At 46.2% G+C, this 26,252-nt stretch overlaps 1 protein-coding gene across 1 annotated transcript in view; it reads left to right on the top strand.

Annotated features, from left to right (window-relative positions):
* PRKCG (protein kinase C gamma) overlaps positions 1-26,252 on the top strand; it is a 610,652-nt gene that overhangs the window by 549,737 nt on the left and 34,663 nt on the right. The window contains exons 14-16 of the mRNA XM_077457420.1: positions 2,386-2,524; positions 10,221-10,301; positions 26,018-26,125. Of these exons, the coding sequence (XP_077313546.1) occupies positions 2,386-2,524; positions 10,221-10,301; positions 26,018-26,125 (328 nt within the window). The remainder of the gene's footprint in view (positions 1-2,385; positions 2,525-10,220; positions 10,302-26,017; positions 26,126-26,252) is intronic.

Genomic DNA, 26,252 nt, shown 5'->3' with positions numbered 1-26,252 from the left:
ATATGCGTACAAGACCCAAATAGACTGGTAATGGGCAGGGAGGGCTACCCATGCCATTTTTCTGAATGATTTTCAACCATATTGCAGGAACCAGATATAACATTAAAACCGCAAGCAGTTTTAAATGGTGTTATTTCCGCTTAATGTCATTTTGTGCAGGGACTGTTCTAAACACGGGAAACACGTGGCACTTCACAGGCATACTACAGACACCCACCAGGCACCATATTTAAAGGAATATTTCACTTTTTTTTTTTTCACTTTAATCGTCATTAAAATCAGTGCTCCCACCAAAACGGTAGTTTTTAAAACTTTTTTTTGCAGTGACCCATGTCCCCTGAGGCAGGAGGCAGGTCGCCAAACCCTTTTTAGGACACTATCTTGCATATTAGCCGTTAAAATTAGCACTTTCCAATTCGAACGTTCGAGTCCCATAGACTTCAATGGGGTTCTAACGTTCGTACCGAACACGGGGGTCGTTCGCAAGTTCTGGTGCGAACCGAACCGGGGGGTGTTCGGCTCATCCCTACTGCTGACCCAAGAATGATTGATTTTTATGAATGTGAGCAACAAACCCTCCAGCAGCACTGAATGTGTGTTCAGAAAGCACACTGGATGCAGGACAGGTCAGTAGCTTAATTGCATATTAAGCACATTTTGGCCAGTGGTCCATCCTCAAGATCCAGTAACCTAGTGGATGCTCTGTTGGAATGGTCTCCAAGTCTGCTCTTGCTCCTAGATATTCCTGCACCATATAATGCATTCGCTGGTGATGGTTGCTTGAACCGATCAGAGTTTGGCACTGAGGACTGAAAAATTGCTTAAAGACATCAGCCGGCCACCTTCTCCACCGCCCTTCCTCTGACTGAACGAAGCTTCAACAACACGTTGTCCAGCACCATGAAATGGTAACCTCCCAGGGTCTGGAAATACGTTGCACAAACCTTTCTTCAAGGCCTCCTGAAGATGTTTCATCTTCTGTTCCCTCTGTGAAGGAAGGATGAGTTCTGAAACCTTAACCCTGTAACGTGGATCAAGAAGGGTTGCCAGCCATCCTATGGCCCTTTCACAGGTGTTGTAGAATCAGGGAGGCCATGCAGCGTAAGTTTGCAGAGGCATTCGATTCTGAGTCCTCTGGGTCACTAAGGTTCACATTATCTGTAACTACCTCCTCCCAGCCAAGTACAACGCCTTTGGTTTCTGGGGACTGAAAACAATCCCTTGAAGACTGCTGCTGAGTGTTATCTTCTACATCCATGCTGACACAATCCTCCTCCTCTTCTTCCTGTGTGTTTGGAGCGCCCACAGGAAGGCTATCTGGATAAAGGGGGCCTTGAGAGGAAAGGAAGTCCTCCTCTTCCTCCCTCTGTTCTGCCTCAAGTTCCCTGTCCATGACTCCACAAAGTGTGAGCTCCAGCAGTCAGACTAGAGGGACAGTGTCACTGATGCATTCATTGTCGCTGTTCACCATCCTTGTGACCTCCTCAAATTGTGAGCGGACAGTGCACCTCCAGGAGTGTAGTAGAAACTGTACAAACTGTATTAGATACTGTGTACGCCGCCTGCACTGTATTAGAACCTTTACAATGGCTGCACTGTATTGTATATTGTGTACACCACCAGAAGAGTATATATATATATATATATATATATATATATATATATATATATATATATACATATATATATTAATACACTGCCTGCACTGACTGAGTATAGAGTAAACAATGAATATATAGTCTATGTTAAATGCAGAGTATATAGCAGCTTAATCTAACTCAAGCTATCTCTCTGTTCTCACCAACAACACTACACATGGCTGCTCTGTAAGCAGCCTTATATATTGTGGGGCGTGGACTTAGTCCCCCTGAGCCATGATTGGCCAAAGGCACCCTGCCTTTGGCCAATTATGGCTCTCTCAGCAGAGCACGCTGTGATTGGCCAAAGCATGCAGGTCAGGTTCATGCTTTGGCCAGTCATCATACAGCAATGCACTGCGACCTCGCAGTACATTATAGGGCAGTGATGGCGAACCTTGGCACTCCAGATGTTTTGGAACTACATTTCCCAGGATACTCATCTACACTGCAGAGTGCATGAGCATCATGGGAAATGTAGTTCCAAAACATCTGGGGTGCCAAGGTTCGCCATCACTGTTATAGGGTGTTCAACGGCGCTCACAATGTTCGCTGTTTGGCGCATGGACAAATACCAGATGTTCAAGACAAACTTTTGTTCGACCCGAACATCAAGCTCATACCTGGTTGCTATGTGTTTTTGTGGAGATCCATGACACACTGCTCTTCTGTGTTCTGTTAGAACAGTATAGTTGTAGTATACTAGCTCACTGTTCTCCTCTCGCTGATATTGACTTTCTGTACACAGGGACCTGAAGCTGGATAATGTTATGTTGGATGCTGAGGGACACATTAAAATCACTGACTTTGGAATGTGTAAAGAGAACATTTTTAGTGGATCTACTACTCGCACCTTCTGTGGAACTCCAGACTACATCGCTCCAGAGGTAATGCACCTTTTCTTCACCATACTCACATGAACCTGTAACATGAGGACCTTTGTAATTTAAACAATAATTTTAACTAAATCCAATTATTTGCTGTGATTTGAAGTGGGATGAATAATGGTGTGTGTATATCTATCTATCCAGCTATCTATCTATCTATCTATATCTATATATATATAAATATATATATATATATATATATATATATATATATATATATATAATATATATATTTATGGCTGAAGCCCTATGACCGATACGTATCCGAACAATACAAACTTATCATGAGATACCCTATATGAAATGGACCTGAAAGTGTGCCCTGGTCTAATGGACGGTATACCAAAATAAGGGGGCATACCCAGTAATTAGAAATGAATGTGTTTGAAGAGAAATGTTTTGATAAATGCCCTAAAAAAGGGGATGGGAGGGTGGGTATTGCGCACAGGAAACCGACAAAGACCACAGGTGAGTGGGCTGGTTAAATACCCCCCGGGCTCCTCCCATAAATTCAGGCCACCATACTGGCCTTCTTACTTATGGCTGAAGCCCTATGACCGATACGTAGCCGAACAATACAAACTTATCATGAGATACCCTATATGAAATGGACCTGAAAGTGTGCCCTGGTCTAATGGACGGTATACCAAAATAAGGGGGCAAAACACTTAGGTAGGGATAAGAGAGTTTTATTGTTTCCAGCTTAACCTTTATTGAGCAAGTTGAGTGAATGCTCGAGACATCTCTACCTGTGGGTTAGGGATGTACCGAGTGAAGCAGGCCGATTTCCACCTGCCCAATCTTTTGATGACGTGGTCCGGGACCCCATGTCGGGATGCGGATGAAGCTGCTCCGATGCGGAAGGAGTGGCCGGAATACTCACCGGGATTGAGGAGCAAGTTGCGGAGGAGAATCCTAACATGTTTAATGAACTGGCAGTTCGTTAACGGTTTGACCGGGAAGGGCAAAAGAGGGCTAGAGTCCGGGAGCTCGGGTAGCCGAGAGAGTAACTGTGTAAGCACCGCGACCGGGCACCAGGCGTTGTTGGTTTTGTAGAGGTGGATATCTACGCCGGTGCCTGTTTGCTGGGTCTTGGTTACCGAGAGGTGGAGGATGAAGTGGTCCTGGTGACGGAGCAGATGACGTCTGCGAAGGACTGGGCTGTGTGGGCTGTTATGAGTGAACTTACTGGGCCGAAGGAAGCCATAGTAGGCCAGGTAAATGGCTGCCTGTATGACCAGGCTGGGGAGAACACCAAAGGGGTAGCTGGTGAGTATGGTGGACATGTCCCTGAAGATGGAACTGGTGATGGGGAGCCGTTTGACTTTTACTGGCGGCTGTTGCTTCTGGATGCCGCGTAGGATGGCTCGGACTGCGTGGGACGAAAAGATAGAGGGTTTGGTAGGATCCTGAAGTGAGAGGAAGTGCTGTACGCCAGCTAAGTATAAGCGGATGGTGTTGAATGACAAGGCCAGTTGGTTGTGGCAGTACGAGTTGAAGGCTAGTATGTGCCTAGCATCTGTGGGGGTGCCTACTGTGGAGGCAACCAGAAATGTATTGAAGGCCTTCCAGGCTACCCGGTAGGCTTTCAGAGTATTGTCCGATAGTGAACGGTTGATGAGCTGAGTGGCTCCATGTAGATGCGGCTCTAGTCCAGGGTCAACTGAGACCAATGCGGGATAGGAGCTGACACCGTATCTGCACTGGGAACCTGCTGAAAGAAGGACCGGAAATTAAAGCGGGACAGACCGTCAGCTGCAAGGTTATATTTTCCTGGAATAAACATGCAGACAACATTAAACTGGTGCTGTAGAGATAGCTGCACCAGCCTGCGTAGGAAGGACATCACGGAGGGAGATTTAGACCTGCCTTTGTTGACAATTTCGGCTGTGGCCTGATTATCGGTGGTGAAACCTACCGTTTGTCCTGACCAGGTAGGACCCCAGAGCTGGGCGGCTGCTACCATGGGGTAGAGCTCGAAAAGTGATGAGGATTGACTAAACCCCGGGATCCTAAGTATTTGAGAAGGCCAGGGTCCGGGGGAACCAATGGTGGCCAAAAATTGCCGCAAACCCTGTAGAGGCCGCGGCATCTGTGACTACCTGTGGTGAGAGCGGTGAGATGCACGGGATGAAGAGAGAGATACCATTCCAGGTGGACAGGAACTCGTCCCACATTGACAGGTCTGCTAAGGCTGCGGTATCTAGGCAGAGGATTTGATCCGGGTCTTGTGCCTGAGAAAGGTAGACCAACAGGCGTGAGACAAAGGAGCGACCTTGTGGAATAATGCGCATGGCATAGTTGAGCATGCCCAACAGCTTGACTCCGAGGAAGGTGACTGAATGTGCGGGCCCGTCCACCTTATGTTCAGCGACGGGAACATTGAGGTTCCCAAAGACGGTCCTTAATTTGTCGAGATTCCTAGGAGGTGCGCCCGGCTGTTCAATCAACAAGAAGTCATCTAGGTAGTGGATAACTTGCTGACAACCGACCTTGTGCAGGAGAATCCACTCGAGAGACTGAGCGAATGTGTCGAACAGCCACGGGCTGCTTTTGGAGCCAAACGTCAACTTAGTGGCGAAGTAATATTGATCCTTCCACTTAATCCCGTGCCAGCACCAGAGGGACGGGTGGATAGGCAACAGTTTAAAGGCATCGGATATGTCAGCTTTGGCCAGCCACGCACCTGTGCCTACTTTAAGGATGGCCTGAATTGCCATGTCCACAGAGGTGTATTTTAAGGAGAACTCTTCGGAAGGAATCAAGGAGTTTAAGCTGGGAATGTGGGAAGAACGAGGCGCAGACAGGTCGTACACCAAACGATTTTTATTTGAAAATTTGCCCTTGACAAGCCCAATAGGGCTAACTCTCCACATATTGAAGGGGGGCTGTATGAAGGGCCCTATGAAGAAGCCTCGTTCCACCTCGTTTTGCAGCAGTAGGTCAATGGCCTGTTCGTCAGAGGCTGCTGAGCGGAGGTTTCTGCACTCGTGGGTTTGGTGGGGTAGGGAGATGAGGCCGGTGTGAAAACCTGTCGTGAAGCCACCGATGAGGAAGGTGGCTAGTGAAGGAGTGGGGTGCGTAGTGAGGTAGAAGCCCAAGCATAGGACGTCTATACGGCTCAGTCATGAGCCTTTGTGCGCTTTGACCTCGCACAAATTTCTGGGGTGCGCTCTGTGACATACAACACAGATGTGCAGTAGGCGGCACTGGCTGAAATTGCAAGAACCATAGTTGTAGTTATTGCAGATGGCCACACCCCCTACGGTTCGGACCGTACGTCCAAACTTGTCCACTTGATTCTTTGGTGCAGGGCCTGATGGGCCTAGGGCTGCAGCAGAGGTGGAGGGGAACTCTATCGGGCGACTAACCGGTATGTTGGCGCACCAGGGAGCGGTATGGGTGGAGGACTGGCAGATGGCACACAGGGGTGAACGAAGGCCGGCAAAATGCCGGCAGAATAGTTCAGTATCCATAAGGCTCCAGTCTGTGGGTGACTGGAACTGTGCCAGTTTAGCGGCTGCCTTAGCTGAGAAGGAACGATGGTAATCGTAAAAGGCAAAGCCTCCGTACTTGTACCCTAGGTCCACCACCGTGTGGAGGTACAAATCCAGTTCTTCCCTCCTGGCAGGGGAAGCTGAGCAAACGACGTCTCTCAGCATCCCAAAGGCTAGGGTAAACTCTGGGATGGAAAGTTTACGATTTAGCCTGGGGTCCTTAGCTTTGAGGACTACAGATACATCCCCCCAGGTGTAAGCCTTGTTCTCTGCCAGGTCGTGTACTGAAATAAGCAGGGAGGCAAGGTTGACATCCTTGCCGTCCAAGATGTCCTTCCTTATGCTGGCCGGCACCAGATGTGCTGGACAGACCACGGGACATGTTCCTACGATACCTGTCGGCAGTGGAGACGGGACTGAGGCCGGAACAGGGGTGGCTGTAGCTGGGAGCGTTTCTAGGAGGGTCACTCTGGTTTGGACATCCGTGACCGAACTGGATAGGGACGACACCATAGCATGCAGCTGGCCTATAGCCGTTGATATGGACTGGAGAGTAGCCTGAAGCGGGGTACTAGGCCCGGCGGTAGCTGGCGGGGTAGAGAGGAGCCTGAAAAGCTCTGCCTTCCTAGCCGTGGCTGGGAAGGGAATGCCCCTGCGTCTCAGCTCCGCTGTCAGCCTGGGGATAGTCCAGCCCCTGAAGGATTGTACGCTGTCGCTCACTGAAGGCGGGCGAGGTGACAAGGGGGCAGTAAGGTCTTCGCTGCCGAGTTGGGACATGGCTCCTGGTGAATCGTGCCCTAGGAGTGATGTCCTATCTCTTTGGGGAAGACAGATGGACGACCGGAACCTATAGAGGACGACATAAGTCAAGACTGTTTCTCTATTTTCCAAACGAACCCACCTGTTGCTGGGCACTAAGGCGGGAGCGAACGTGTATTCATATATATATATTGTCGCGTGCCTTTGCGTACATATATATGTGTACCAGTCCGGTTTGCTGTCGCCTTTTCCACTCCTACCCCTCTTTTTTTTTTTACCTGGGAGATAACGTTCAAGCTGGTGCAGGGTGGACCTACTAAACTTGACTGACCTGGAGAGAGAAACAACAGATGACAATTGTTGAGGAGCCTAACAAGTAAACTGAAGAGCGATGTAAGCGGCTGGCTAACACAACCGAAGTGCACCGGTGAGTAGATATTTTTCGCCACAACTTCTTAATTATCACGCCTCTATTTTCCTCATTTTCCCTGTCTTTTCCTTTTAGCCGTTTTTTTTTTTTTTTTTTTGTCCTAATCCGAGGTATTTATTGCGTAAAGGACGAAGAGTGGGACGACTTGTGTCCAATGCGGGAGCATAAGTAAGTGCTGTAACTGAGACCGTACAACCAGGCAACCTGTTGAGAAAACAAATGAAATGTGGCTGTTCCCTCTGGGGCACGCCGAACCGAATCGATGCATCATGGATGCTACTGGACTCGAGTCGGAGCGCTATAAGTGACCGTGATATGAAGCATGATTGCCGTGACAGAGGCACAAACTGGTCGTGTCGCAAGTGTGACTGACAACAGAACGGACTCTGGAGCACGTACTGAAATGTGGGAAATAACCTGGGGCGAACCGGCACGAATCGGTGCATGTGACCGTGCGACTGGATTCGAACCGGAGCGCGGAACGTGACAGTGAAATGAACTGAATAACTTCTGTCATGACAGAGGCCTGGAACGGCCGGCCACAAACTGAGACTGGAACCGAACCGGTCTCTGGAGCATGCACTGAAATGAGGCCGAGAAAAACCCAACAAAAACCTGGGGCCGTCCGGACGAATCGATGCATGGGGATGCGACCGGATTCGAACTGAGCGTACTAGGTGAGGATGAAATGTTTCCCATGATAGAGCTACGACTCGGAGAGGACGCAACCTGCGACCGTCAACGAACGGGCTCTAGCGCATGTACTGAAATGAGGCCAACGTAACTGGGACACGTTGATCGAACCTGTGCGTTTTGACAAAGCGACTGGCATCGACTCGAACGTAATAGGTGACGTGAAATGACTCCCATGACAGAGACCCGGGTTGATTGGTAACGAACGGGCTCTGGAGCATGTACCGAAATGAGGCCAAGACAACTGGGACTCGTCGATCGAACCTGTGCGATTTTTGAAAACGCGACTGGTATCGATTCGAATGTAGTAGGTGACGTGAAATGATTCCCATGACAGAGACCCGGACAGTTAGGAACGAGCGGGCTCTGGAGCATGTACCGAAATGAGGCCGAGCAACTAGGGGCACACCGGAACGAATCGGCGCATTTAACGGATGCGACTGGATTCGAATCGGAGCGCAGCAAGTGACAGAACAGAGTGAAATGAAGAAATGACCTACGTGAGCCAGCTATGGCAGAGGTATGAGTCGTTGTGCCGTGAGATACGACTGGCAACGATTTGACTGTGGCACACGTTTAACAAGACTATATATCAAGCTACTAAACAGTGCATTTACAAGCAACATCTACCGAACGACGCCCGTGAAATGAAGGGCGTTGCAAACATGGTGCGTTTAAGTGATAACAACCCGGTATCATAATGACCGATTCGATATTTCAGGTTCTAACAACACTCAAAATAGAAAGGAAGGTCAATCGAGACCCCTACCTGCGGCAGTCGAGCCGGCGACGTTGTACAAAAACGGACGGGACACGAAAACCACGAGACTTTCTAGAAGAGAGACGTCTATCCGACTGGTAATCAACACGAGCTGTCGGCCTAGTGACGTGGTATTGCGCACAGGAAACCGACAAAGACCACAGGCGAGTGGGCTGGTTAAATACCCCCCGGGCTCCTCCCATAAATTCAGGCCACCATACTGGCCTTCTTATATATATATATATATATATATAGATAGATAGATAGATAGATAGATAGATAGATAGATAGATAGATAGATATATATATATATAATGTTTAGGGGTTTAGGGGTTCTAAGTAATTTTCTAGCAAAAAAGTACTGATTTTAACTTGTAAGCAACCAGCGTTAAAAAAGGTTTAATCTTTAAGTGTTTAAACTGACTTAATTTACAGATGGAAGTTTATTCCTTTGATCTAAAAGAACCGAGAGATATATTGTGCACTCTGCAAGTGTAGTTGCTCCAGAGCTTAGTAAATGAGGTAAATCTTTACTTTGCAAAGAATACCCAATCATGTGCAAGGAAAATAAACAAAAACAGCATTTTTCCTTGCACATGATTGGATGATTGAAGTAAGTAAAGCTTCTGCTCATTTCCTAAGCTCTGGAGCAATTGCTCAGTCTATTTGCCTTTAGTAAATCAACCCCATTGCTTCTCTTTATCGCTGTTGATAAAAATTTGCCGGCTGAGTTTTTTTTTTTTTTTTTTTTTGATAGCTCTGCTCGGCTCTGCACTTGTTTAACATGAATTGGGTAAATGCTGTATTAAGATCCTGAGGGGGGTTGAATCTCGATAACGATTTTTTAACGATTAATCGTACAGCTCTAATACACCATTGAAATTGTTTTGTTATATATGTACAATAAATGCAAAAAATGCAAGTTGGCTATGCTAGAAATGAAAAGACGTCCTGCATCCTATTCACACTCCTGTATTAGCTCAAGGAGCCTGATTAGGCCTCCTAGTTCTTTTTCTTTAACTCTGGTTGTGTGCTGACAACAAACATTTATTTGGTCTGAATGGTATCAGTCCTACCCACTTTTTTTTGCTAAACTACTGAATCACACATAAATTAGTGCTCATGTTGTGGATGTGAGAAAGAGTGTGATTCAGTAGTTTAGCAAAAAAAAGTGGGTAGGACTGATACCATTCAGACCAAAGAAATGTTTGTTGTCAGCACACAACCAGAGTTAAAGAAAGTGCATTTCTGGTGCAGAAATGTAATTGCAGGGTCTTAAATGATAAAAAACAGCAAATGTATATGTATTGCAGATATGTACTACATTTTTCTTTTTGCCCCAACATTTTTATTTTGTATTTTGTCCCGACATACACAAACCAGTAGGTTATGAATGGTCTTGAGCCTCTCACAAGTAAATATTCACTAGAGATTCAAAAGAAAATATTCACTGAACAAAGGACAATAAAGTGAGGCAAGATTAATGTATGTGGTTGTTTTGATATTTTGGGGAACTTCTTTATTACTACGTTTATTTACTATGTTTATTCCTTTCAGATTATCGCATATCAGCCTTATGGAAAATCTGTTGACTGGTGGTCTTATGGAGTCTTGCTGTATGAAATGCTTGCAGGACAGGTAAATCTTTTGATTCATCAAGTTTTTAAAATGTGACATGCCACAATGGTGTATGATAACATTAGGAGAGAGGCCTTAAAGAAGTAGGGCTAAAGCTTTTTTGGGACATAGGAATGCACTTTGTTATGCACCCCTGTGACCCATATTTAACCGACAGCAGACTAAAGGCTGCTGTCGGCTGACGTTACTCAGATGCGTGACCAGCAGCTGGCTCAGCCTCTCAGCATGCCACTGAGAACCTGAACCAGCTGCTCCCACCCCCTCCACAGCCTAGTGATCCAGCACTGGAGGGGCAGAGCAGAGAGCTGGTGACTGAGCTCTGCTCTTGCTCACTGAAGAGGAAAAAGAGGGGAAAAACTGCGCTACAGGAAAAAAATAGTGTTGAACGGAAGCTGCAATTCAAATGTATACCAAAAATACACCAAGCAAAAATAGAAAGAAGAAGAACTGCGCTAGCCACAAAATACCCAATATGATTAGGGTATATGAAAGTACCAGACCCACACTGTGGGTCTTAGTATCTAGTGTCTCAAAAGACCACCTCCAAAGTGTGGTATAAACCATATACGGATAAGTGCAATTAAATTCAAAAAAACAAAAAAGTAAATGCGTATCAATAATGTGAATTCCCCAAACACAATATATGTGTATCAAACTCTGTGTATAAACCCCTAAACCATAAAGGTAAGAATATAAAAAAATATGTATATTCGCTATTAAGCATAAATGACCTATCGAGAAAATAATAAATCTGTGTTCAGAGACACTCTATGTAATGTCCATACAGTCATATATCAAAAAATGAAAAAATAAAATAAAAATAAATGTCCATATAGTGAATGAACACCAGTGAAACAAAACTTCAAATGAGGTACGGCAGTGAAGAAAAGTTCCAAACGGCTGGATTGCAAATACACAAATTGAAAATCTTCTCCAAAGATGTGGTGTGCTTATCCCATCACCGAAATAAATGAATCAGCTCCTTACCAGATCCAAGCGACCCCCCGTTACAGAGGGTCACCACAAGCAGCAGCAGTCAAAGGGTATCCGGATAGCGCCTCCTCCTCAGATGGTCACGAATCTTCCACGCGATGGGGTTATGGCTGTTACTCACTCCCAACTCGACGTGGTGTCACATAAGGGAAAACATAGGCTCCAGATAGTGTAAAACCAAATGACTTTAATTCTTAAAAGCGAACGTAAACACTTACATAAAAGACTTTAAAAGCAGGTTCAAAACATCCGTGGTTTATACCACACTTTGGAGGTGGTCTTTTGAGACACTAGATACTAAGACCCACAGTGTGGGTCTGGTACTTTCATATACCCTAATCATATTGGGTATTTTGTGGCTAGCGCAGTTCTTCTTCTTGCTCACTGAAGACTGAGAACCAAGTGATAACCAGTCTTTTATCACTAAGTTCTTGGTGTAGAGGTAGCGGAGGACAGATAAGTATTGGACTGATGCTGCATCCACCTAGCTGAGCATGAATGTTTTTTTTATTTTCTAAAAACCCACACTCATCTTTTAAAGTTGAACTCAAGACAGATAAAAAAAAGACACAAATTAGTGAAGCTCTTTTAATATTAATGCATTATTTGTGCCATTAGTATAGGGGTTGATTTACTAAAGGCAAATAGACTGTGCACTTTGCAAAGTGCAGTTGCACTCTGCAAGTGCAGTTGCTTCAGAGCTTAGTAAATGAGGTAAAGCTTCACTTTGCAAAGCATACCCAATCACATGCAAGGAAAATATTTAAAAAAATGCATTTTTACATGCACATGATTGGATGATGGAAGTCAACAGAGCTTCTGCTTATTTACTAAGCTCTGAAGCAACTGCCTTTGCAGAGTGCAACTGCACTTTGCAAAGTGCACCATCTATCATCTATACAATTTTGCTACAGATAAGCCAAAACATAGATTTCAAAGAGTAACATCCCAAGAAATGGTATCCAATCTTAGGCATAGGATACACTTTAACATTTTAACATAAAACTTAGATAATGACCCAAAAGTTCTGTAGTGTATAGTATGTTATGGAAAGTTCTATAAGGCTGTTCAGGTATACGAAGGGTTATGTAATAGCAAGCATGCTAGAGGATAGGTATAGAAATGCATTAATTGGTATTAACAACTCCAGGGAGAAGAACCCAACTGGGTACTTCTAAAATAGGGGAAAAAGCTAAAGATAGGCTTGTGAAACATGAAGGGTGGCTTCCCCGTGAAACATTGGGTGTTATCGTGCCATCATTACGGACCCACTGTGCAGGACAGATGTTGTAATCAAGGTGACCATTGAGACCAGAAGGATTGGCCATTGCCATTCTTGATGGAGATCAACAAGTTTTTCAAAACTTCAATTCAGGATGGCACTGTGGGAATCCAAAAAATAAAACAGTGCCACGTCCTGAATAGTAATTTTAAATTGAGGGACAACAAGAACGGACTTTATAGACACCAATTATAAAAAGTATATGCAAAGTTTTTATTTAACAAATATTACAAAAAATGATTATCAATTGCAAAAACTCTGTACCATACAAAACATGTAAATACAATAATATAACAAAAAAAGCTGCACCCTATATAAGGGGAGTATAAAACTCCTCAGTAATGTATTGATAGTGATTTTTTGGGGCACTCTAATTAATTAATATAATATTAAATGTATCTGTGCAAATCCTATCTAGTGACCATAGGAAGAGAAATACACAATATTTATACATATAAAAAAAGTGTGAAACGGTAACTGTATCTAATACCACTAGTGATCAAGTGACTATAAACAATTGATACAAAAATTAATTATAATATTCTATTCAAAAAGTCCCATCAATATAGCACAGCAATTTCTTTGATAGGTGATCCCAAATCCACCAGCACAAAAAATCTTGCAAGATGTGACAGAGATGATTCCAGAAAGATTGCATATACCTCCACCAGAAAACTCAACACAGCGACACCCAATCGTGATTGAAAATGCAATCTGCTTACCAGATCCATTTGACCACTTTAATTAAAAAGTATGTCAAACTACGCCTGTACAGGTTTGTGCCTATTCACATGAATTCTGACATGGGTACATAGGACAAAATCTCCCTCTTCACAGACTCAAGCGGTATATAGGAAAGAGCAAGAAACATCCATAGTGTAATACTATTTTTATTAAAACAAATTTTAAAACATAGCCAAATGGCTCCTTACATTGTCATGTGCCCGACCCGGCACTGGGGCTGCTCGCCTTCAAAATATAGATTTGATGGGTGAAGTGTTTCCACTCTGAACCGTCGATATGGGGTGCATTCCAAGCCGTCAGGTAACCGGATATGGTGCTGTTGGATTTGGGATCACCTATCAAAGAAATTGCTGTGCTATATTGATGGGACTTTTTGAATAGAAGATTATAATACATTTTTGTATCAATTGTTTATAGTCACTTGATCACTAGTGGTATTAGATACAATTACTATTTCACTTTATTCTCACTTTTTTCTATATGTATTAATATTGTGTATTTGTCTTCCTATGGTCACTAGATAGGATTTGCTCTGATAAATTTATTATTATATTAATTAACCTCCCTGGCGGTACGATTATTTCAGATTTTAGGTGCTAAAAGCGGTACCATTATTTTGCATGAAAATTTGGCGTTTTATATTGTAGTCCTGTAATTCTTAGGAATAACTTTCTTAAATCTGTCCAAACCAGAGTCTAGCAGACATCCCGGGTATAATAAAGTTGGAAAAATGAAATCATAAATTATAATATAATAAATAATTATAAATAATTGTACCAAATAATAATATGACAATAATAAAAAGTATTCAATGATATAATCAAATCAAAAACACTGAAATTTGCTCAGTTGCAGAATTGTCGCTGTCATTACTTTTCAGTATTTGATGACGGATCTCCCCACAAATCGCTGTCCCTCAATTCTGCGAGTGATTCCAATTTATTATCGCTGTTTTCTAGCTGGTCTAAAATCATTTTTGATGTAAAGGGACAGTTTTGGTTGCTATGGACAATCTCCAGTTTCCAGGCATAAAGAACAGTTTTTATAATATAAAACTGCATGCAGGATACTGGGCAGACCACTAGGGACAAAAGGGAAGTGAAATATTTACATACAGCAATGTAATCTGTAAGATTACATTATACTGTATGTATACTGTGTGTTTCACTTTTTGAATTTGGCGCCGATCTCCATCCCCGTGCGTCACAACGCTCGCAGGGCACGGAGATCGGCGATGTGATAGATCGAGCGAGACATGGCTCGCTTGTACAGCGGGGAGACAACGCTGGATCCGAGGAGAAGGTAAGTAAACCTCCTCCTGGTTTCAGCGATGCGGTCCCGAGTCTGGCTCGGGGTTACCGCTTTAGGTATAAAAATTCCACCCCGAGCCAGACTCGGGAATACCGTCAGGTGGGTTAATTAGAGCGCCCCAAAAAATCACTATCAAATATTACAAAACACAAATTTGTTTATATAAAAATCTTGCAGATAAAATGCAGACCACTAACTGAATCTCTCTAGTTAGATAGAGGCATAACATTAGTACAGATCAATTCCTGTAATCATGTTGTAATGCACAAGAAAAGCTCTATTGCGAAACATATAGAGCTTTTCTTGTGCAGGTTTTGAACTGTACTAATGTTATGCATCTATCTAACTAGAGAGATTCAGTTAGTGGTCTGCATTTTATCTGCAAGATTTTTTTTTTTGTCAAATAACTTTTTATTAGTATAAAGTGAAACATTACACGTCAGACACTTCAGTACAGCATTGGGGGAGCGAAAGAAAGAGAACAGAAAAATTACAGGGGAGAACATACCATAAGAGCATATTGGCCTACATAATATAGCCACCTGGAGCAGGTACAAGCCAGGCCAGGTATAGCTATTCACAGACAGCATGTTCTGCAACACATGTAAGACAGGGATAAAGTCCAACCAATAATAAACCAGTCCTCAAAACTCAACAGCCAGTCAAGAGTGGCAATCCGAGGATACAGGTGTCGACTAATAGTGTAAGATACTTATAATACACTTTAACCCAATCAAACACCCCCCCTCGGGGGGGGGGGGGGGGGTTTGGAAGAAAGATAGGAATAAGAGAAAGGAAGAAGGGAAAAAGAGAAAAAAAGAGAAGAAAGGGATACCAAAGGGTAGAAAGAAAGGTAGAGAGGAAAAGGAGGGAGTAGGGGTGGGTAGTCATCCGAAAACTTCCGCTTGCCTGTCAGGGTCGATCGCCCTTAAGATTCCAGGGATTCCAGACTACGTCATGCGCTTCCAGCCGGTCCTGTATCCTGGCGGTCATCCTCTCCATAAGCTCCACGTCTCTAATGCGAGCGTATAATGCGTCCGGGGTAGGGGGGTGCGTTTTTTTCCAATGGAGTGCAACAAGACACCTCGCTGCGGTCAAGATATGGCGAGATAATTTCTGTAGGGATTTGGACAGTTTGGGGAAAGGGACTCCCAGTAAAAAGTGCTTTGGGTTCAAGTCCAGGGGTTGGTCCAGGACACTGGCCAAGAGCGTACGGACTTCCGTCCAGAAAGGGACTATACGAGGGCATTGCCAATATATATGCAAGAGGGTGCCCTTATGCCCCACACAGCGCCAGCACCGGTCTGTTGTAGAAGGATAAATAGCGTGCAGGACATCCGGGGTCATGTACCAGAAGAACAATATTTTGTATGCATTGTCCCGGTAGAGCGTACACATGGAGCTCTTGGATGCCTGTGACCAAATCACCAAATCACCCGCCATTGCTCCTCCGTGAACACTTCACCCAGAGCCTCCTCCCATTTAAGCATATATGCATGTTTGCCGTTAAGACCCATGGGAAAGGCGTTAATTATTTTATAAATATCCGAGATCATCCCCCTCTGTGCCGTACCTGCTGAGACAACTATTTCAAACAAGGTAGGCGGGGAGAAACGGAGGTCTGATGAGATGGTCTGGGCAAAGTGACGGATTTGTAAGTAACTATAGAAGCTCTGCCGGGGGAGGTCAAACCGGGATTGGAGTTCAGTGTAAGTCAGTAGTCTCCTAGATCTGGGATCCACCAGAGATCTCAGATGGAAAAGGTTCCGGGAGGACCAGGGGTGTTGCATCTGGCGAGATAGGCTATCTGGCACTCGAGGGTTGGATATAAAAGAGGTCAGGAGCGATTTAGCCGAGGTCAGGGCAAACGCCTTGGAAGACCTACGCCATAGGTTCTGCAGGTGGGACATGGGGCCCAACAATTGGGACTGGGGAACCACTGCCGCCGCACTCCAGAGCATACTATTAGGGTGTATAGGGGCCAACCACCGGGATTCAAGTTCCGACCAGCGATTGTGAGGCCTCTGGGTAGTCCAAGAAGCGACCGTGCGGAGTTGGGCAGCCTGATAGTACCTGACTAGATCCGGGAACGCTAACCCCCCATCCGATTTGGAGGCGGTCATGACCGAGCGAGGTATCCTGTGCCTTTTATAGTTCCATGCGAATCGAAGTAGGTCCCTTTGCAATTTTTTCAGGTGAGAGGAGGGGACTGGAATGGGGAGGGTCTGAAAAAGATAAAGGAGTTTCGGGAGGATAGCCATCTTCACAGAGGCTATTCTACCAAGCAGAGAGATTTGGTGTTTCCGCCACTGTAGCAACAGACGCCTAATATCTCCATAAAGGGATGGGTAGTTTGCCTGATAGAGGGAGGTATAGGTTGGGGTGATGTTTACCCCCAGGTATCGAAGGGAGGTGGACCCCCAGTGGTAGGGAAAGTTGGATCGTAGATGTTCCACCTCCAGCGGTGGAATGTTAATCGGGAGGGCTTCGGACTTCGACGCATTAAGTTTGTAGCCCGATAGCGCACCGTAACGATCTAACTCCATATGCAAGTTGGGGGATATCCTGGGTTGAGTAAGAGTAAGAATTACGTCGTCCGCAAATAGCGAAATCTTAAACTCCTGGCCTCGCACCGGAACCCCTCTTATAGCCTGGTTCCGCCTAATAGACGCCGCCAGGGGTTCAATACAGAGGGCGAATAGTAGGGGTGACAGTGGGTCGGCGTGGCGAACAGGAAGGGCCAACCCAATCTATCAAATGCTTTTTCTGCGTCCAAGCTCAGGCGCAGGGACGGCATTCCCTCCCTGTTCGCCACCTCGACCAGGTCTATCACCTTCCGGGTGTTATCCCCTGCTTGTCGGAGGGGGACAAAGCCCACTTGGTCCTTGTGGATCAAAGAGGGTAGGACCTTGTTAAGGCGCAGAGATAACAATTTAGTAAAAATTTTTAGGTCTGCGTTCAACAACGCAATGGGTCTATAATTCGCGCAAAGGATGGGGTCCTTATCTGGCTTGGGGATTAAGGTAAGGAAGGAACATTGCATATCTGAGGGGACAGGTGTTTTCTGTAGAAAAGCATTAAAGAGGCTGCTCATATGCGGAGTTAAGAGGGGGGAAAATGCTTTGTAGTATTCGTAGGGCAGACCGTCTGGACCCGGGGACTTATGTGCGTGGGAGGGATCTAATGGTCCGTTCCACTTCGTCCTCCGTGACGGACGTGTTCAAAATGAGCAAGTCCGAATCTCTAATTTTGGGAATGGCGCTGTCGGACAGGTACTGCTGTATACGCTGTGAAACCTCCACCGACACAGGGTTGCTAGGGATGTCAGGACTATTATAGAGCTCCGCATAAAAGCCAGCAAACGTATCAACTATGTCTTTGGGGTGGGAAACAACCGCATTAGATCTAGTTTTTATCTGGTGTGGAGCAGAGAGAAGGGTTTTGTCTTTGAGCTTCCGCGCTAGGAGGGAGTGTGCTTTATTGCCCCTATCATAGTATGTCTGTTTGATCCTCAGCAGGGCTTTCTCAACACGGCGAAGCGCCAGGTCCGCCAGCGCCATTCGCAAATTGACAATTTTCCTAAGGAGTGATACCGTCGGTGAGGCCTGCAGTTTCTGCTCTAACTGTCTAAGTTCCTTCTCGGTGTTAAGCTTGGTGGCCGCGACATCCCGCTTCAAGGCCGAGGAAATGCATCTACCACGCATCACCGCCTTGTGGGCTTCCCACACAGTGGGGAGGGGGACGTCTGGGGTCAAGTTCTCAACAAAATAGTGACGCAGGGTCGAGGCTAATTCCGATTGGGAGGGAAGGTGCTGTAGAAGGAAAGTGTTCAGCTTCCAATTATATGGCCGAGTTATCGGGGGGCTTAAATCCAGGGTGAGTAAGATCGGGGCATGGTCCGACCAGGAGATCGGCAGGATAGACGCGCCACGCGTCGCTCTCAACGTAGCATTATTAGTGAAAAGATAGTCAATCCGAGAGTGCATATGGTGAGGGGCTGAATAGTATGTGTACTGCCGATCCCCGGGCCGGAGAGCTCGCCAAGCGTCAAACAGTGCATAGCGGCGAGTGAGTTGCCGAAAAAGCCTCGAATCCCGGAGGGCCCTAGACGAGGGCGCGCGGGTGGGCGCCGTCTGACGATCAGCCGTGGCCGAGTGAGCCAGATTAAAGTCTCCTCCCACCACCAAATAACCGTGGTCTTCCTTAAATAGACGTGCAAAAACCCTGGAGAGGAAGCTATGCTGATGGACATTAGGGGCGTATAGCGTACACAGGGTGATCGGCCGTGATTGCCACGTACCCTTAAGTATCAGGAAGCCCCCCCGGGGATCGCTGTAATGATCAACATAGGTAAAGGGTGCTCCTTGTCGGATCAGGACAGCCACCCCCGCCCTCTTATGGGACCCCCAGGATAGATACGCAAGCGGAAAGCTCCTGGAGGCGAAGGCAAAAGATCCCCCCCTGTCAAAGTGCGTCTCCTGAACCAGGATAATATCTGCTCCCGACTGTTTAAACTCCCTTAGTGCCAGATGCCGTTTCGTGTTTGAATTTAGGCCGTGAACATTCATAGATAGAATCTTAGCCATCAGTCAAGTCCGGGGGGGGGGGGGGGTAGGAGAGCGGTCTGTGTTTAATAAATCTTACCCGGTAACAACGTCCAAGAGGGACCGCCAGGAGCCAGGAGCAGACGCATTCCGGTCGTAGGGCCCCGCCACTATGTGTCCGATCCCTGCAGGCAGCGGAAGGAAGACAGAGGAGAGAAGAGAGGGGGAGATAGAGAGTGAGAGAAGGGAGAAAAACGTTAGTACAACAAGAAAGGCATCGCAATGAAAACATGGGCCCATAACCGGACCAAACATAGGGCAATATTCGGCCCCGGGTAAAAAAGTCATCCGGGACTGCACGGATTCCCAGGGGGCCACCAGACCCAGCGCACAAGGCCTGGGCCTGGCGGCCGCATAGGAGTCCAGGTCTCCTCATTCAGGTCCTAAGGAGGAATAGAGGAGCGTAAAATGTGTAAAAACTTGAACAGGAGCAAAATCACTAAAATATAAATAAGATGAATAAAGTAAAGAAAAAAGAAAAACAACCCAAAAAAAAGGGTTAGGGGGAGGGTCGTGAGAGCAAGGGGGAACCCACTCTCCCGAATCTCCCAACCAGCAGCCTAAGTGCAGCAAGTTATTGAAAAGGCACCAAAGGGGAAAGGGTAATGAGTGCAACTGGAACCAGGGCAATACAACGTCCGAGCACTATGCCGCTAAGCGGTCAGGGACGCTGCAAAACTTCATCTCCACCAGCAACAGGTCGCGGAGGGCCAACCAGGCAGTGATGAGAAAAGATAAGAGTCACTTGGAAAAAAAGGGGAGGAAGGGCCAGGATCTTCAGCCAGGGCCTTGTCTCTTAGGTTTGTTTTGCGTTTCCCGGTTTCTGGGTCGTTGGCGTGAGGGAACCTTTTGCCACAGCGTCGGAGGGGTGGGTTGAGTAGCGATGAGGTCCCAATCGGGAAGCCGGGGGGGGCGGATGCCCAGATCTTCACAGAAAGTCGGCAGATCTTCAGGATACCGCAGAGAGGCCGATTTGCCCTGATGTTTGGCAGTGAGGCTAAATGGGAAACCCCAGCGGTAAGGGATCTGGGCGTCTTGCAGGGTACGGAGCAAGGGTTGGAGAAGTCTACGTTTTTGCAGCGTAATCCAGGAGAGGTCCGGAAAAAGTTGCACTGGGTGGTTCCGGAAAGACACCTCACGGGCTAAACGGGCTTGTCGCAGGATATCCTCCTTAAGGTGGAACGAGTTGACTCTGCAAATAAAGTCCCTGGGGCCAGAAATAGAATTTTTGGGGCGTAGGGCCCTATGAGCTCTATCCATCTCAATAAATTTAGTGGGGGGTTCTCCGAGGAGAGTGTTGAATGGTTCCTGCAAGATAATCTGAGCATCCTCCGGGCCCTCTGACTCCGGAACCCCACGCACTCTGATGTTGTGCCGGCGCCCCCTGTTATCCAAGTCCTCCACATGGCGCTGCATATCTCTCAGGAGCAGATGGTGTTCAGCCCCTTGCGTTTGGGTTTTGTGGACCGCAATTTTGGCCTCTTGTATCTCCTCTTCAGCCATCTCTACCCTGTCCGCAAGGTGCTTAAGGCCAGAGTGGAGCATTTGTATTTCCGCCCGACACGTGGATTTGACATCTTCAATCAATTGTTTAAAATCCTCTTTGGTAGGGATCGCTTGTAAGTATAATTGCCACTGAGGGTGCGGTGGTGTTGTGGTCATGTCTCCCGGGTCGTCCCGGTCTATGCGATGACGTGGCGACAGTGGCCTAGGGTCCACGGGTCCAGCAGTGCGAGAGGAGGGGGCATGCTCAGGGGGAGAATCCCAGACCCCCGGCCACTCTGAAGCATGGGCCAAGAGAGGTGGCTGGTGTCGTCCCCTGGTATCCTGGGGTGGAAGGGCTACGGGTCCCCCCGGGTATGCCGACACCCCTGGTCGTCCCCCGTGACCGCGTAGGGGGGAGGGGTGCCCCGAGGTGCCCAGCCTCTGAGACTTAGGTGGGGGCGACCCCGAGTCAGGATTCAGCAGGGGTCCGTCCATTCCCCCGGGCCCCCGGTACGCCCAGGACAGGGGCCCCTCAGGGGGGGGGAGGGCAGGGAAGTCCTCAGCCGCAAAAGAAAGGGGGGACCCCTTGGACCCAGCACTGGAGTCTGGGGGCGTCCGGAGCATCCTGGGCAAGGCCAAAGAGCACTGAGTGTCCGGAGGAGGGGGGGACCTACTGCCAGAGGGCCCCAGGCCTAGTCCACCTCCCTCCCCGATCCGTCCAGCCCCGCACAGGAACTCCCCGCCGGCGTCCAGAGCTGCAGGCGTGCGGTGGGGGGACTGCGGTGCCGAGCAGCACGGGGATAGAGAGGGTCCCAGGGGGGGCCTAGTCTTGTGCCCTGGCGGCGGCGTGGGCGGCGTGGTAGGCCGCAGGCCTAGCTGGATGGCCTCAGAGGCGGGCGGGACCGGGGTTCGACTCACCGCACCGGAGGCCTCCGGGCCCGGGGATGTCAGCCGCGGTGTCCCTCGATCCCCCGGTCCGTGCTGGAGGTTCGGATGGGCCCTGCGGGCCGGAGAAGGAGCCCGCGCCGGCGCGGCTGCGGCCGCCGGCGCCATTTTGGGAGGTCCGTCGGTCGGGAGCTCCTTCGTGGAGAAGAAGGACCGAAGGTCCGTGGCTGTGCCCAACGAGGCTGCGGGAGGTCCCCTGGAGCTGGAGGACCGTGTGGCCCTAGATTTCCCCATCGGATGGGGCTGGATTTTCCCCGTAGGTGCGGTGTAGCAGAGGCTGGAGGGAGAGCAGGAGATTTAGGCTGCCATCCGGGTCGACTTCCGGTCACGCCCCCCCTATCTGCAAGATTTTTATATAAAAAAATCTGTGTTTTGTAATATTTTTTAAATAAAAACTTTGTATATACTTTTTATAATTGGTGCCTATAAAGTCCATTCTTGTTGTCCCTCCATTCTTGATGGAGAACATATGTTCAAATTGAGTCTTGAGTGTTGAGATTAACTGTGAATGAAGAGAGATCGGGAGGTTCTGCTTGCTTTCAGTTAGATGTGATAGATCTCCTGGCTGCGATCATGCATTGTATGATGAGAGGGAGGTGACATTTTGGCCAGCATTCATAGTTTAGGAGGAGGAGTGCTGATGCGAGATCTGAATCCAATTTCAGAGATAAATTGAAAAACACTGACCCAGAATGGATATAATTTAGGACACTGCTACCATGTGTGCAGCAGAGATCCATGTTCACAGTGTCTCCAGCAAAGTGGGGAGTAGGAGGTGGAGAACATGGATAGTGTTGGAGTATAGTACAATCAATAAACAGGTTTTAGTTGGGTTTTCCAGTGTGTAGTACATCTTGAATGTTTCAGAGCATTGTTGGTGGCGTTGAACCATTGTAGAGCATGAAAAGTTTGGGAGAGATCTTTTTCCCACAACATCATAGAGTGAGATTTTTCCTTGGATGAGGTAGACAGAAACCAATGGTTGAAGTATGTGATGCCTTTTTGGTTAGTGGAGTAGACTTGGATAAAGGAGAGAAGATCTGATGGAATTTTAATTTCAATAATGTTCTATTGTTTATGGAGATAAACGATTCACATGCAACATCATAATATAGCATTGATAGCGTAGGCTGTATGCCTGAAACTTACATCAGACTACATTAATACAGCATTACAAATGGTTAATACAGTAAGTTAACAGTTGGGTGCTACTGTGATGTTTAAGACATGTATAACTTTCTTAAATGTTAGCTAGAGTAAACAAAATGAAGAGCATAAATTTGCTCTAAATAGTTTTAACTTAAAAATAAAAAAATAAAAAGGTGTAGAAAAGTGAACAAAAGTAAAATACTATTATTACACAGTTAGACTAATTCAGAATGTATTGCTTTTGATACCATTGTCATCATCATATTAGAAATTGTTTAGGTCTTTATCAAAAGTTTGGTACCGTTTAATCCAAGGTTGCCATTGGGAACTCATCTTAAGATAACCGCCCTGGGCTGCTGCAAACATTAACTCATAGGTAGCATGTGTATGAGTTGTCTCTACTACTTCCCTCACCGAGGGTGGTTTTATGTCCTTCTAATGTCTCATTATTACCAGTCTGGCACTGAGTAAAATGTGAGTTACAATGGTTCTCATAGCTACTGGTATGTGGTCTATGCCCAAAAATAGTATAGCCATGTCAGCGGAGAGGGGAACCTATGTCATCACTATGTGTAATATTATTTTGAAAATTCTAGACCAGAAGGTACGCAGCATTGGTCATGTCCATATTATGTGATGTAGTGTACCTGTATCTCTGCAATTTCTCCAGCACAGTGGAGAAGTATGGGAATCAAATTTCGATATGCGATGAGGTGTTAGATACCACTGTAGTAGTATTTTGTGGGTGAGTTCCCATAGTCTAATACATTTGGTAGCGCCATATGTAATGCTCAATACTTTTTGCCATTGTTCTATGGAGTAAGGTGTGTCTATGTCCCGTTCCCATGCTTTGATGAAAGTGGATTTTGTGAAGTTGTTTTTGTTATTCAAGGTGTTATAAAACAGTGAGATGCCTTTGATGTTTGTGAGGGGGTTTGTGAGGTACAAGACCACTCTCCAGGGAAGTGTTGTGGAGAGTCTGGGATTTCTACGGAGGAAGTGGAGGATTTGAAAGTATCTATAGTGGTCGTGTTCCTCTATGTTATATTCCAGTTGTAAAGCCTTAAATGTTTTCGGTGTAAGGCTAACCCATAGGTCTTCTACTACTTTCACGCCCTTGGTTACCTAGTGTAAGATGTGTAGGTCTGGAATAATCAAGGCTTGACTAGTTATGGTTAGTGGGAGGGTTTTGGTTCCCTTCACATGAACACTGAGAGGATGAGAGAGTTCTCCATGCTTGTAGTGTAGCTAGTATCGTGGGTGACAGGGTTGTGGTTGTGTGCATACAGAGATTGCTAGCTAGAAGGAGGTTGTATAAGTTATTACTCGGGGCCTATAGTGCCTCTAATTATATCCATCTGGAGCTACTTGTTGGAGGAAACCAAGATTTCACCTGAGACCTGACCATGACAGCTCTACCTTAGCAATATCCTTAAGGTTCTTACCAAGTGATCCTAGGAATGAGGTGTAATTGGCTGCAACCAAGTTTTCGGTGGATGCTGTCAATGTTATTGTCAAATATTTTATCCCCTTGGTCTGCCATGTATATGGAAACCTCTAGCTAAGAGTCTTTTGCAGAGATGAATCACGGCCTAGGCCCATAATATATGCTTTACTCTCATTGACTTTGTAGTATGATATCTGGTTAAACATGAGTGTACCGAAGCCAGGGAAATCTTCATGTCCGTGAGTATCATTATAATATTGTCCGCAAATAAACTGATGGTATGGGTCAAGTTATTTAAGGAGAATCCTTTTATATCTGGGTGTGAACATATATAGGTTGCTAAGGGTTCCATTAATAAATTAAATATAAGTGGCGATAGAGGGCATCCTTGTCTGGTACCACTGGAGTTGCCGAATGGCCTAGACAAGACTCCTTGGGTATAGACCTGAGGAGACGGTTTAGAGTACAGAGCTAGAATTGCTGATAGGATTGTGCCAGAGAACCCAAATTTATTCAGGACCTGGGCCAGGTATTGCCAATTAATTTGATCAAAGGCCTTCTCTGTGTCTAACACCAACAGCAGAGAAGGCATTTTTTGGAGTTTTGCTAGGTGAATGATGTTTGTTAATCTGCGGGTGGCATTAGAAGTCTGTCGGCCCTTGGTGAATCCCATTTGGTCTGGGAGAATGAGGAGGGGAGATCTGATGGAATTTTGATCTCTTCCTTACGGAAGGAGTCAATAACATGTCTAGTATGGAGGTATTTGTAGAAGTATTTGTGTGAGAGATTGAAACGCGATTGTAAGTCTGAACATGACATTAGTGTTGCTCCGTCATAAAGGTGACCAATGGTAGAGATTCTTGAATCCACCCAATTGCCAAGGGAGAGGTCTTTAATGAAGAGTTCAAGGGAGCAGAGAGGAAGAGGGCTGTAGTTTGAGGAGGTCTGTCGAAATTGTGAGGATCCACAAAAAATCTAGGATTTTGCAGCAGCGTTCACGGTGAGGTAGTTGGACAGTGGGGTAGGAAGTCCCAATAACAGCTCTTTTAACAAGGCAGCCCAGTATTTCTTGTTCGATATGTACCCATTGTTTGCCGGTCATTGGGTGCCACCATGCATTAACTTGGTCAAGGATGACTGTGTGGTAATAGAATTTTAAGTTGGGCACTCCCATTCCAGTTGATGATTTAAGTCTGTATAAGATCTTATTTCCAAAGTGGTGGGGCGTTGGTTTTCCCAAAATAAAGAGGTTCAGGTGGATTTCAGACTCTGAAGATAAGATATGGTAAGTGGAATAGGCAATGTTCTGAAATAGTATAGGATTGTTGGTAATAGCGACATCTTAGTGACTGTTGATCTACCTGCCCAAGAGTCTTGAAATTTTGAGTAAGATCTTGTTCGTTGCCATATATTACTTAGAAGAGACTCATAATTGGCCTTGAAGAGTGAGGAACTAGGGGAGATTATTTTAATATCTATATACTATATAGATGAATGTGGGTCCCAGGAGAAGCCGGATGACGTTGTTATCTGATCCTTCGATTTGTTAGAAAGTGCTACAGGGAGTATCTGCAATTTGGAGATATTCCCTTTATGAGGGGAAAGTTGACCGAATTCTTGCAATAGTGTGGTACCTGCTGGGAGGGAAGATGTAGGGTTAGTTAGTGAAAGGATCATATCATCTGCATATAGACTGTGCTATGTATGCTTTTAAAACATGCTTACAAATCTGTCTTCCTTTCCCCTGTCTCAACAGCCTCCATTTGATGGTGAAGATGAAGATGAACTTTTCCAGTCCATTATGGAGCAGACTGTATCTTATCCCAAATCTATGTCCAGAGAGGCTGTCTCCATATGTAAAGGGGTAACAATGCTAATACTGTCTTAAACTGTATGTACATGTATGCAGTACAGCTGTGAAGTTACCCAGAGCATGCATGTGGCCCTCCAGCAGTGCAATTAAGGCTGTGCTAAGAACTTCCAAAAACTTG

The sequence above is a fragment of the Lithobates pipiens genome, unplaced genomic scaffold (genome assembly GCF_037356315.1).
Source record: "Lithobates pipiens isolate NorthernLeopardFrog02 unplaced genomic scaffold, aLitPip1_a1.2 Scaffold_27, whole genome shotgun sequence".
Lineage (NCBI taxonomy): Eukaryota > Metazoa > Chordata > Amphibia > Anura > Ranidae > Lithobates > Lithobates pipiens.
This window is presented reverse-complemented; position numbering and strand designations above follow the sequence as displayed.